Consider the following 12753-nt stretch of genomic DNA (forward strand, 5'->3'; position numbering starts at 1 on the left):
ACACACACACACACACACACACATACTGAGCTCTACCTGCCGTATCTGCTTGAAGGCCTCTGGGTCAAAGTTGGAGAAGATGTTGCAGTCGGGCTGAGAGAAGATCTGGAACGCCACAGCACAGTGATGATTCTCCAGAGGAGAGATGTCATTGTAGCGAACTGCCAGCTCTGTCCTGGCATTGATCTGGTACCTAAGAGAGAGAGAGAGAGAGGATGAGAGACATGCAAAGAGAGCAGATAGATATGAGGGAGGGGAGAATACAACAAAGGGAACAAGAGAAAAAAGTAAGGGACAAGAACAAAGAACAGACAGAGAACATAGAGACAAGGCAGAGGGATGTAAGGAGACAGTAAGGCAATGGGAGGATGGAGGAGGTGGAATGATGAAAACACAAGAGATGACAGAGAACAGAAAAAGAGGGAGGAAGGGAGAAAGAAGGAAGAGAAAAAGGAGTCAGAGTCAGAGGGAACAAATTATGGAAAACAGGGTTTTGTGTGTGTCTTACGTGTTGTTGAATCCAGGGTGATCGAGATCATGACACACAGCAGCTGTCATGAGAATCAAAATGTCCACCTGTGTGAACTTCTCCTAAAAAATGAACACACATACACACACCAGGACACACACACACACACATACATTCATATTGCTTAATGCATCAATTAAGTATTCTATTAAAAGATCATGTCAACATGCACTAATCTGTATGTGATCCTGTGTGTGTGTGTGTGTGCGTACCTGCGTACCTGCGTGCGAGTGTGTGTGTGACACATCAGTGATGCAGATGCTACATAATGAGTGATTAGGCCTGTGATAATTAATCCCCCAGGGGAGGGTCGTCCTTGACAACAGGGGGAGGAGAGATGAGAGGGAGGAAGCTCCACGAGCCAGAGCTACAGCTGAGAGTGAGTGAGTGAGTGAGCGAGTGAGTGAGCGAGTGAGTGAGCGAGTGAGTGAGCGAGTGAGGCTATGTGACCTTTCCTATTGGCCGTTGCTGATCCACAACAGTTTTCACCTGCTGTATTTACCTGCAGTAGGTAACAGGTGTTTATTAGAGGCAGGTCTTTATGACTAACTCCCTCTGTTTGACAGGGAGAATTGGTCATAGTGGTATTTAAGTGTGAAGACTTGTTTTCAATCCCTTCTGTCTGTCATGTTCAAGTTACTACATTATGTGTTAATACAAACTCAACACTTCCTGTAAGCTTTTCAAATTAAAAAGCCTTCTAGTGTTTAAGTGGACAGAAACCCTTTATTTCTGGACATGATGTGGACAGACACACACCTGTCTATATCAGGTCTCACAGCTGACGATGCAGAGCAGAGCAGAAACCATGAGGAGGAAGAAACTGCTGCAGAGCTCAGAGACAGGATTGTGTCGTGGATCAAAAACATTTCTGCTGCACTGAAGGTTCCTGAGAAGAACAGTGATCTCCCTCATTCTGACATGAAGAAGTCTGGAGCAACCTGGACTCTTCTAGAGCTGGACCTGGACTAACATCAGGGAGAAGAGGGGACACCAAGAACCTGATGGTCTCTCTGAGATCCACAGATCCAGTGTGGAGATGGAGAAACTTCCAAAAGAACAGCCACCACTGCAGCTCTCCACTGATCTGGGCTGAGAAACCAAATTCTCTGCTCTGATGAGACCAGGATTTAACTGTTTGACCTCAGTTCCAAGCGTCATGTCTGCAGGAAACCAACGCTCATCACCTGCCCAACACCATCCCAACAGTGAAGCATGTTGGAGGCAGCATTAGGCTGAGTGGTTCTTGTCATGATGAGTAGTCAACATGCTGACTGTTACAGCCAAGTACAGTTAAACATCTCATCAAAGTATAGGTCAAAAAATAAATCTGCAGTGTGTGGCCATGCGAGGCTTTTGTTGTTATTTTTATCCTCTGAAACCTGAACCTTTGCTTTGGAGTCTCACAGCATCACTCTCTCAGAAGCTGGTTACCTGCAGGCTGCAGAGGCAGATCATGCTGTACATCATCTGGGTGACACAGAAACAGTGGCGGAAGTTGTGGAAGGGGTTGTTCTTGTAGTTGTCATGAATGCACAACTAGTCAGAGAGAGAGACAGAGACAGAGACAGAGACAGAGACAGAGACAGGAGGTTTATAACCCTAAACACCAAAAAAGGTTTTCAGATTGTACTGTTCTGGGTCCAGGTCTCACCAGCCATCTCTTGAGGGTGATGGGGTTGATGTTGAAGTCTTTCACCAAGCCAAGGTCATGGTACATATGTTCGAGACAGCTCAACATCTGGAGGAACAAAGGACTGTACTGTGATGTGAGTGATACAGAGAGAGACCAGCTTTCTTCTTTTTTTAGTCTGACACGTCACTGATGGTACGAAGCAGATTTTGTTTTATACAGTTAGTCTTCCTTTGGAGTTTGGAGGAAACTCTTTCATCATGTGCAGTGTCACATACATTTCATATCAAAGATAGACACAAGCTACAGCTGGTTTCGATTCTAGGCTGTTACTGACCTTCCTAAGAAAAAAACTAAACTGAAACTATGATGTTTATTTAAATGTATTTAAATGAAAATGGTTATAATATTAACATGATGTATACAAGGGGTGTCGAGTGGCACAGTGGGTTGAGCAGGTGCCTCCCCATTTCCTGTCTCTCTACTGTGCTATCCAATAAAGGCATAAAAAGCCCCCCCAAAAAAGATGTATACAATACTGGAATCTTTAATCTAAATATAGTATTAATTTTATTTATTTATTTTTCTTTTGCATGTATTTTTTTTACATTTTTTGTTTTTATTTTATTTAAAAGAAACTGAACTAATCTGCTGAACTTGATTGAGCTGGCATAATAACAGCTAAATCCATATGTCCACTTTATCTGATTCACTGCTATGAATCTTGCTCATCTGCTGCAGCTCAGGAGCAGAACACTCACGACAGATACCCAGCTCATCTTAATCAGATTTTTAAATCTTTCATTGAATCAATTTTTTCTATAGTTCTCTTTAAATTTGTTCACCAGTTTAGCGCAGCATACATACAACACTGCAGTTATTCCAAACGTTCTTGTCAAAGTCTGGCTCCTTCCCAAAACGCATGTTGATGAGATGTGGGTGTGTTATGCTAGCAGCATCTAATGTAGCCTGGAGCTTTAGCTTCAGACAGGAAGAGGAGCGGGCTGCAGAGGTCTGGTCAGATCACTTCTTTGTAACTCAAAAGAAGTGACACTGACTCAGGTGACATCACTTGAGGACAGTTATCAGATGTCACACTGCCTCTGTAATAGAAATCCCCAACAATTGGAAACTGACTTTGATGTGTAGAATCTGTGGAGGTTCAGCTCCAGGGTGTCGACCTCTTTCACAGCAGACAGACTGGATCTCTTATCTCACTGATATTCTCTCCTCTCTGGATATAACAGCTTCTTCTGCTGCATCGATTTTGCTCCTTTTAAACTGTCCATTGAGAGCCCAACAGGTGTCTAGCATTATCAGGCGCACCTGGGTTTGACAAGTCAAGATGGCCACCATTAGTTGGTCTCCGTCTCCAGCCTTTGTTGTGTTAGTTCAAAGCAGCGCATGTTTTTTCTGTCTCACATAAAATACTTTTGATTAGTTAGTTATTAGTAGTTATTAATAACACATTCACTGACTGATCATTTAAAACTTCACCATTAGTTGATTAATTTTTCAATATAACGGGTTAATAATTGTGAATTAACAGTTATTAACCTGTTATAATGAAAAATTAATCTGTTGATAAATAACTCTCACCTCATTGGGTTCCCACTGCCAAGCATCGAATGTAGGCAATCTAAGAGCTTCTACTGTCTCCTTTGACAGATGGTACTACACACACACACACACACACACACACACACACACACACACACGCGTGCACACACAGCAGCAGAATAGACACAGGGGGCACAGGGGGGGGAGGAGAGGGGGGAGTTGTGAGACAGGTTCAGGAAGCTCGTCAGTCTTACCTCATTGGCCTCCCACAGCCAGACATCAAAGGCGGGTTTTTTGAGGGCGTCTATGGTCTGTTGTGACAGCATGTACTGCAGGCAACAGAGCTCCGTTAACCCTGTCCGCCTATGCCTGGCTTGGGGGCACACCTCTACACACCTCTACACACCTCTACACACCTCTACACACCTCTACACACCTCTACACACCTCTACACACCTCTACACACTTCTACAAACACCCAACACACCAATTCATGCATAAAAACTGATGTCAATCTTTCCAGTCATTACATGTGTAACACATATGAAGCTGGCAGTAATACTGGCTGTCAGCAGCTCAATGTGTGTGTCTCTGTGTGCAGCCTTGTGATGGATTGTCTCTGAGATGAGATGTGACCTGTTGTTCTTCATTCACTGCTCTCTGAGAACACACCTGGACTAACACTGACCAACATCTGGAAACTATTTCACGTCTCCACTGTGTTCACAGGAAATCAAACATCATCAGTCACATTTGATTTGATTTCTGACTACAGGAACATGTGGAAGCACACACTCGAGAACAAACATTTGTTATCTGGATCCTGGAAACACAGTGGAGGCACAGCATGACATCAGCAGCCTTACCTGGCTAACAAACACAGCAGGTGGAGTGAGCAGTGTTTGGTCGAGGAAAGCCTTACCTTGGGGTAGGAGGGCACGTCTCTACGAGGCGTCAGCTTCTTATTGTCTTCCAGGAAGTTACTGTAAAAAACAAGAACAGTGTCACACAAAAAACAAAGAACAAACAGCAACAGCTCTACTAAAATAATATATATACTCTATATATATATATACTCTATAAGATTAAACAACCTCCATCCAAGTAAAACTAAACTCTACTTTTTCTATTACCATTAGTTTTACTGTTATTTAGGTCTAATACTAGAACTAACAGTAACACTAATTAAGACTTAAACTAGTTATTATCTTTATTATTGAATTATTGGTCAATTTTATTTTTGATGAATTAATTCAATTAATTGATCTTTTAGCCAGTAAAATGTCAGTCTAAAACCCAAAGAAGCTTTTGCTTAATAAATGACTTACATAATTTATTAATTATCAAAACAGTGATTGACTAATTTTCTGATGAGTGACTAATTCATTAATTGAAGTGTTTTAGTGCTGATGCAGATAATACAGTAACTAGTACTGTTCCTGTTTTCACTGCAGTGATACAGATGCTACCGCAGCATGTTTTAAAGTGATGTGAGGTTACGAGTGAAGCTGCTCAGTGGAAGACGGTCAGTTGTCCCTTGACAGTGACTAACAGTTAATCAGAGGGGGACAAGGCACAGACCTCTGTGGGTCAGTGATGACTGAGACCTGTCACTCTCACCTATTGTTTCTCGATGCCATCTCCTCACGGAGTTTCTTGATGTCGTTGCGACATTTCTCAATCTCCACCACCTTCATGCCCTCCACTGCAGGCAAACACAGTCATCCATTAAAACCTCATTAAGCCTATTAGGTTCATAAACCATTAACCTGTTGATTCAGGTGCTCAGGGGCTCACTGAGGTAATGTGGCCTTCAGTGATTTGATTTGTTTAAGTCAGGTCTGTGCTGCAGACCTGACCTGTTACTGAGTTTTGATTTGAGTTTATTGATTTTGTTGGTCAATGATGCAAAACAGGAAACACACCTTTCCTCCTCTCACTGCACAACCTGCCTGTATTAGATTTTTCTAAAAGGTTTTGAAGAAAAAAAAAACAGAAAAATAAAAACTCTGTCCTTTGGTGAATTAAGATAAAAAAAAGAAATGTTTATTCAAACTTTGATCTGGAAAAAAAACACCTTTTAAGTTAATATGACCAACAGCTGCTTATCTACACGTCACCATGATGATTCATGTGTAGTGGTGTCTGTGTCACCTGATAAATCTCAGTCCAGTGATCCCTCTCTTTCTTTCAGCTCTAAGTTCGGTCTCCACCAGCTCCTCTTTAGCTGCTAAATGCTCCACTATGTTCACGAGCTGCTTTCTGTCTGTGCTGTTTGTTGTGAGCAGGGAGAGAATGGTGACTTGTTACAGCTGTTAGCTATTAGAGCTGTGAGAGTGAATCAAAACACTAAACGTGTGCACCAGACAGGTAAACAATACATGGAATAGGTGGACCTGCCAGGACCCAACAGGTTCAGGTCGGGTTCCTTCACGTTAGCCACTGAGTCATTTACATGGATAAAACAGGTAAGCTGTGACCATGGTAACAAAAGGTGCATGAAAGGGTAGCACAAAAACTTCAGCTCACACTTACTGCATCAGGCTCTAGTCAGGTTAGGACATAAAAAACAGAATGCATGTCAGGTTCTGGTAGAGCTCAGTTACTGCTCTCAAACTCACATCAGGCTCAGACAGAAACATGTGGCCTGAGCTACAGTCTGATAAACACGGCAGGGACAGAGGCAAGAAGAAGTGTGTGAAGTCCTCAGCAAATGACATGAACAGAAGCTAACTGGAGTCAGGAGTGATCAGACCTGGAGTCAGTCAGTGAAACCAGACTGGAGGTGTGAGCCAGCTTGACTTGAGACTGAGGTTGAACTGTTTGAAGAACATCAGCTCTATGTGTGGTGTAAACAGGTCTCTGGTGTAGTAGGGTGGAGGGAGCATCCACCTTCTGGAGTGGTCTAGGACTGTGCTCAGAGACCCGCTCACACCAGATGTCCTGAGAACCTCTTTATAAGGAAGAATGGTCCAAACTTCCTTGTTCAACACCATGTTCACATACTCTGACATAACTCAGTGGAGGGATGTAATCAGATTCTTTAGATGTGATTGGAGCTTGGCACTATGAATATGATAAAGAGAAATAATGTATGGAGTGAGGGAGCTGCCTCCACACACCTCCCTCAATCATGTCTTTAGATGTGGAGGAGGAGAGCAGGTCAAATCAGACCTGACCTGAGCTAATGGTTTTAGCAGGTTAGCTGTCACTCAGCTGTAGTCCTCCCAGTGCCCACTGGACCTTCATTCCTCTCTATCTGCCTCCTTCTCTCTTTCATCAGCCACCCCTCTCTGAAACAGAAGAGGTTGCCCCCACAACACTCCAGCTCCCATTAGAATAGGTGACCATGGCGACCAAAGTGTTGAGAGGATGGAGATCTGTGTGGGTGCCACACTGTTGCTTTAGCGACCAGGTATCCAGGCAATTGGCATGCTTATGTCAAGTGGCTGTGTACGTCAAATCTGAAACTACTACAGTCAGGGAGAGAGTCCTCCTCAGTCCGGTTCAGGATTAGAGGACAGAGACCCTCAGGTGGTGTTTGAGACTCTGGGGGGTCTTCACAGTGGGGACATAATGACATGTTAAAATGTTCAACTTTACAGCAGAAATAAACATGTTTACAGCCTGGTACAAAAACAGTTTTGGTCTCTAGAGCTAATTTCCTCCTTCATGACAGCTGTTTATATAACTCACCTGTTTATATAACTCACCTGTTTACATTTTATTAAGACTGATTGATGGCGTGCTGCTTTGACAGTTGGGTAAGCGTATGTTTGCCACAAACCAGCATACACCGAAGTCTCAGCTCCACACATGCCACACCTCTTTGTCCATTTTTGGATTAGCTGAGAGTTCAGTGAAGTCAGTTACTAGCAAGATGGCAATGACAGTACAGCCCACTCAGCTTCAAAACCGCTCTTCAGAGACCTATGGGTGAGGTCATGGAGGCTACATCCATCTTTATTTACAGTCTATGGTCTGAACTGGTCTGAACTGGTCTTAACAGGGCCAGAGAGAGGACTTGTCACAGTGCACTCCTTGTCCAACTTGATCAGGATCTTATCTGACCAGCAGGAGTCCACCTGCAGGCACAAACGCCTGTTCACACCTGTTCACAGGTGAGAAAGGGGGCAGGGCTGATCCTGTTGCTAAGGATGACATTACGTTTCATGAACCTACTATATCTACCCTGATTGGCTGACAGGTGTCAGTGTCAGTGGACTGAGTTACACTTTGTTTCAAAGGAGACCTACCAACAGCAGAGTTGGTGAAATTGCCATGGTGACCAAAGCAAAGTCATGTCATGTTGTCATGGTGACTGAAAGGGTCGGTGCAATGGGGGCCATTATGCAACTGCAGCCACATCACATGGAGAAGCACATGTATTCAGAGGAGCCAGAGGGCTGCGTATTAAATACAGCACACACACACGTGTGTGGCGGGGGGAATCTTACAGACCATGCTGCACACCTACATACACCCAGGTTTGACATCACCAGCTGTGACAGGCTTATGTGGCCTCAAAGGTTCACTGAGGTCATGACCAGCATCTCTCCATCAGTCAGGTCAGAGACGACACAGAGAGACAGAGACACAGAGAGACAGAAAGACAGTCTGCTGGAGTCTGACTGACAGACTTTAAAGACTCTGAGAGGAACCAGACTCTCTGGACTCCAAACACCAGGTCCTGCTCAGCACCTGGATAACACCAGCCCTACAGTGAAGCATGGGGGGGGGGGGCAGCATCATACTGTGGGGAGCTTCTGGTCAGACCTGATGAAGGATCAACGGAGAGAAAAAGCTGATCCAGAGTCCAGGAGACCTGAGACTGGAGCCGCGGTTCCCCTTTCAGCTCCACAGTGACCTGAAGCAAACAGCCCAGACAACACTGGAGAGTCTTCAGGACCAGCGTCTCACTGTCCCTGACTGTCCCAGCCAAAGTCCAGACCCAAACCCCATAGACCTGAAGAGGACAGTTCACAGACACTTCTTGTCCAGTGTGAGTCTGAGAAGATCTGTCAGGAAGACTGAGGTAATTTATCCAGATCCAGGTTCAAGACTCAAGAAGACTGAAGCTGGAACTGCTGCTGAAGGGGGTCCTACAAAGAACTGGACTAAAGGTCTGAATACTTTTGTAAATGAGAGAATTCAGTTTGTGATTTTTTAATAAATGTTTGAAAACACATTTTCTGTTGATCATTATGGATCATTGAGTGTAGATCGCAATAAAGAGAGAACAGTCTGACTTTCGGAATATCTCAGCCTCTGCATTAATATCTCTTGTGTATAAGAGCAGAAAATATTTAAAGGTCTGCTCATATTGATCTTTATTGATCTAAAAATCAATATTTATCAGTTTAGATGTTTGGTATGATTGTGATGTTGAGCTGCCAGAGACAGACACTTCCTGAGAAAACTGATCAAATCATAATTAATTATTATTTATTATCAGTATCAATACTGTGTTAGTATATTAGACATATAGTGACAAAGGACTGTATTGACATCAGCCACTCCATTTGTAAATAATATGTTATATTGTCTGTGTTCCTGTGTCAGGGGCACTTATGTCGCAGTTACTATAGCAACATCAGTGTATCACAGTATTATGTCACATTGAATCACAATGGTGAATTTCTAACATTTTCTTTCCTCAGATCACAGAATGTTCAGGTTCAGTAACAGGAAGGTCGGGTTTCTGTGTGGACCCTGCTCTCCAGTTCACACTGAACATGAACAGACACCGTAGCACTGAGCTCTCAGTGGAAGGGATGGAGGTGTGAGTTTATCTGGAGTTAACCTGAGGTTCAGCAGGTTGACTCTCTTTAGACAAACAGGATGTTAATATTCACTGTGTGTGTCAGAGTGACAGTTACAGATAAACTTCACACTGTTTCCTCTCCTGATAAATCTTAATGCAACAGAACAATGTGCAATATATAATATACAATATAACAAAACACATATCTTCAATGCTTAGAGTTTCTTTTTAAACCAAATGATATATCAGGAACACCTTAAGGGAATTTCCTCAAATGTTTTACAAACATTCACTTGGACTAAAGGATGAAATGATTAGAATTTGGAGGTAAAAGGTTAAAGGTCACTGTGACCTCATTAAACATGTTTTTGGCCATAACTTAAGAATTAATTCACAAATTTTGACACAATTTAACTCAAATGTCTAATAAGAAAAAATTATGAAGGGACGACAGTTTATATCCAAAAGGTCAAAGGTCAACTTCACTGTGACATCATAATGTTCTGGTCATTATTCAACGCTGTAACTCAGGAAGGAGAGACTGTGACTATATGTCCAGTAACTTGACTGGTTGGTGGAGGAAACAACGAGGAGGTGGTGATTGTAGTTTGTTCTGCTCTGTGGAGTGATGTGCTGCTCAACAACAGCAGCAGGTTTTCAGGTGTGTGCAGTACAGGTGGAGCAGCACTGACAGGCTGCTGCACTCACATATTCAACTTGACCTTTATCTTTAATCACAGCCTGACTAGGAAGGATGTAATGATTGCAGAACAAGGACTGATTAAATGTTCCTGTGGGTAATTACTCTTACAGCTCTGCTGTCAGCAACACTAAGAACAAAAAGCACTGCTGGTGTAGGACAGCACAGCGGCCGGCCCATCACAACTTCTTTATTGATCATGGTTTATAGCTGTTTTTATCTGGAGAGAACTGACACATCTGCAGCAGTTGCCAGGATCAGGTAAAAGCTCAGTGAGCAGGTCAACAGCCTCAGGACGACAGTCTTCCTCCTCACAGTTCATAAAAGGACTGATAAAGGTCAGGAATGGAGGTTGTATAAGTGTGAAGATGACAACTTATTCCTTTATATGTAAACAAATTAAATGTGTTCAATGTTCAGCAGACTCTGAGAACAGGTTCTGGATGTGGGTCAGCAGACCACATAACATGTGCTGCTTCAACTTATCTAAGCACAGCCTCAAAAACCAGAGGAACACAGGTTCACATGCACTGACAGCATGCAAGTATCTCTACACTAATGTCCACTCACCAGTCCACACTCTACTGTACAGAATCGCTCTGTGGTTTTAAAGTGAGGAGGCTGAAGTGAACTTAACACTGACAGAATGCATATGTTGATAAGAAGTGACATTTACACACAGATGTTCATGTGGTTTATCTCTTCATCTTCTCCAGTGTTTTTAGCCACAGTAGCATCATGGGATCACAATGTTAGCTTGGACATCTCAACGTCTCCAGAGGATGAGACCTGACAATACTATAACACCACCCAGCAGGTCAGTTTCCTTTACACATGCACAACTAATAACATTTGCACCTGAAGCTGAAGACCCTGAAGTGTGACACACATCAGTGACTGAAGAAGCAGTCAGAGCACAGAAACCAGGAAGTCCAAGCAGTGAATGTGATGTAACAGCTGACATGCATCAGCACTGTGAAGCTGATAAAATGCAGTGATGTGCACCAAGACACTGGGGGTGTATGGTCTTACACGAACCAGTTTCTGATGCGATCCACACTCCACCAGATTGTACTGGACTTTAGTCCTGTTCCTTTCATGAGAACCTCTCTACAGTTGGACTCTGTCTTTTTCTAGTTGCATGTACACAAACAAACACAACAGCAGTGTGAGCTTCAGCTTCTGTTGTCACAGTTCTAACCAAAAACAGATGAAGAGAGTGAAACCACTGAGCTGAAGACCTAAGCAAGGACTGGATCACTTCTATGTGCTGTCTGTACCACTGTGTGTACCACTGTGTGTACAGTGTGTGTACAGTGTGTGTGCAGTGTGTGTGCAGTGTGTGTGCAGTGTGTGTCATGCATTATCTTTCGTCTTTAAAAATACAAAGATCCACTGGCTGAGACATAGTTCTGCTCAGGAACCTTTGTCACATGTCTGTCTCCTCATGTGTCCAATAAAGACAAAATAATCAATACAGCATGTAAAATGAGATCAGACATTATAGACTTCACGTGTAGCTCCGCAGGAACACACTGATGGTCAGCACTGCAGCATCTGAGCAGCATCATCTCATATAAACCACTGCGATTTCATTAAAAAAAAAAAACAATCCAAAAAAACAATCCTACACTCATGAAAAATTCATTCTAAACCTGATTGTTTTTCATTGTCAGTGGTTTAACGTGTTAAAACTACAATGTGACGCCAGAATTTAACATTCTTAAATAATCTACATTATCATTGTCATTAATCTACAGGTACATTTATTTTCATAAAAACATCTTTTCATTACTTCACAGTGATGTTTATTTTAAGACGAGTTAAAGAGGAAGAACTTCACAAAATGTGCAACACAATCATTTCTGGGTGAAACAGGTGGAACATAGATTCATTACACTATCACATTGTTCATCACTTCAGGGAGCCAATTTATCTTTAACTTCAATGACGTGACTGAAAGTAGAAAAAGGTTGTACAGAGATACTGAGGCAGCTTCTAACTCTTTACCTTCATTTTGAAACCTCCTGCTGTAAATAGACTGTGTTGCTGTGGTGGATGTGTGTGTTGTCTCTGAGCAGCAGCTGGTGATGGAGGTGTGGGTGTGACAGTGGGTGGAGGGAGCACACTTACACTCGACTCTCTTTTCCAACATGGCGAGACGATTGGTGACCTCAGTCTTCAGCTCATTGATCTTAAAGGCCCTGAGGTCAGATAGACACAGAGAAGAGGAGGGTCTGCATCTGAGACAACACATCATATATTTACACCGTCCTGCTGCAGGTGGATGTTTACAGCTGCCGATGTGTGTGAATTTAACAGCAGACAAAATAAGGAACTGGAATAACTAATAAACAGTTAAATAATCACTAATAACTCATTTATCAGACTGTGATATAAGACTTCATATCATATCTGTTCACTCTCCAACACTGATAGTGTGTGTGATACAGTATCTAGTGTCTAATTCTAAAACTGCTGTGTTCACAGTGAACTCCTGAGCTGCTCACCCTGCAGGACTCACACTGAGACATGATGAGAGAGCTGAAGCAGAGTCATGTCTGCAG

General features: G+C 42.8%; 1 protein-coding gene across 4 annotated transcripts in view; it reads right to left on the reverse strand.

Annotated features, from left to right (window-relative positions):
* pde9aa (phosphodiesterase 9aa) overlaps positions 1-12753 on the reverse strand; it is a 39293-nt gene that overhangs the window by 14848 nt on the left and 11692 nt on the right. For 2 of the 4 annotated variants that reach the window (XM_023417620.2, XM_087176990.1), the window contains exons 6-13: positions 12320-12390; positions 5343-5427; positions 4645-4705; positions 3762-3836; positions 2184-2270; positions 1964-2068; positions 509-591; positions 37-193 (exon numbers count right to left, since the gene is read on the reverse strand). In XM_023417620.2, the coding sequence (XP_023273388.1) occupies positions 37-193; positions 509-591; positions 1964-2068; positions 2184-2270; positions 3762-3836; positions 4645-4705; positions 5343-5427; positions 12320-12390 (724 nt within the window). Of the gene's footprint in view, positions 1-36; positions 194-508; positions 592-1963; positions 2069-2183; positions 2271-3761; positions 3837-3976; positions 4052-4644; positions 4706-5342; positions 5428-12319; positions 12391-12753 lie in introns of all 4 variants that reach the window. The other 2 variants (XM_023417621.2, XM_023417622.2) reach the window with 2 other exon arrangements.

The sequence above is a fragment of the Seriola lalandi genome, unplaced genomic scaffold, assembly GCF_002814215.2.
Source record: "Seriola lalandi dorsalis isolate HSWRI2012SDOR001 ecotype SW California unplaced genomic scaffold, Sedor1 jcf7180002054576, whole genome shotgun sequence".
Classification (NCBI taxonomy): Eukaryota; Metazoa; Chordata; class Actinopteri; order Carangiformes; family Carangidae; genus Seriola; species Seriola lalandi.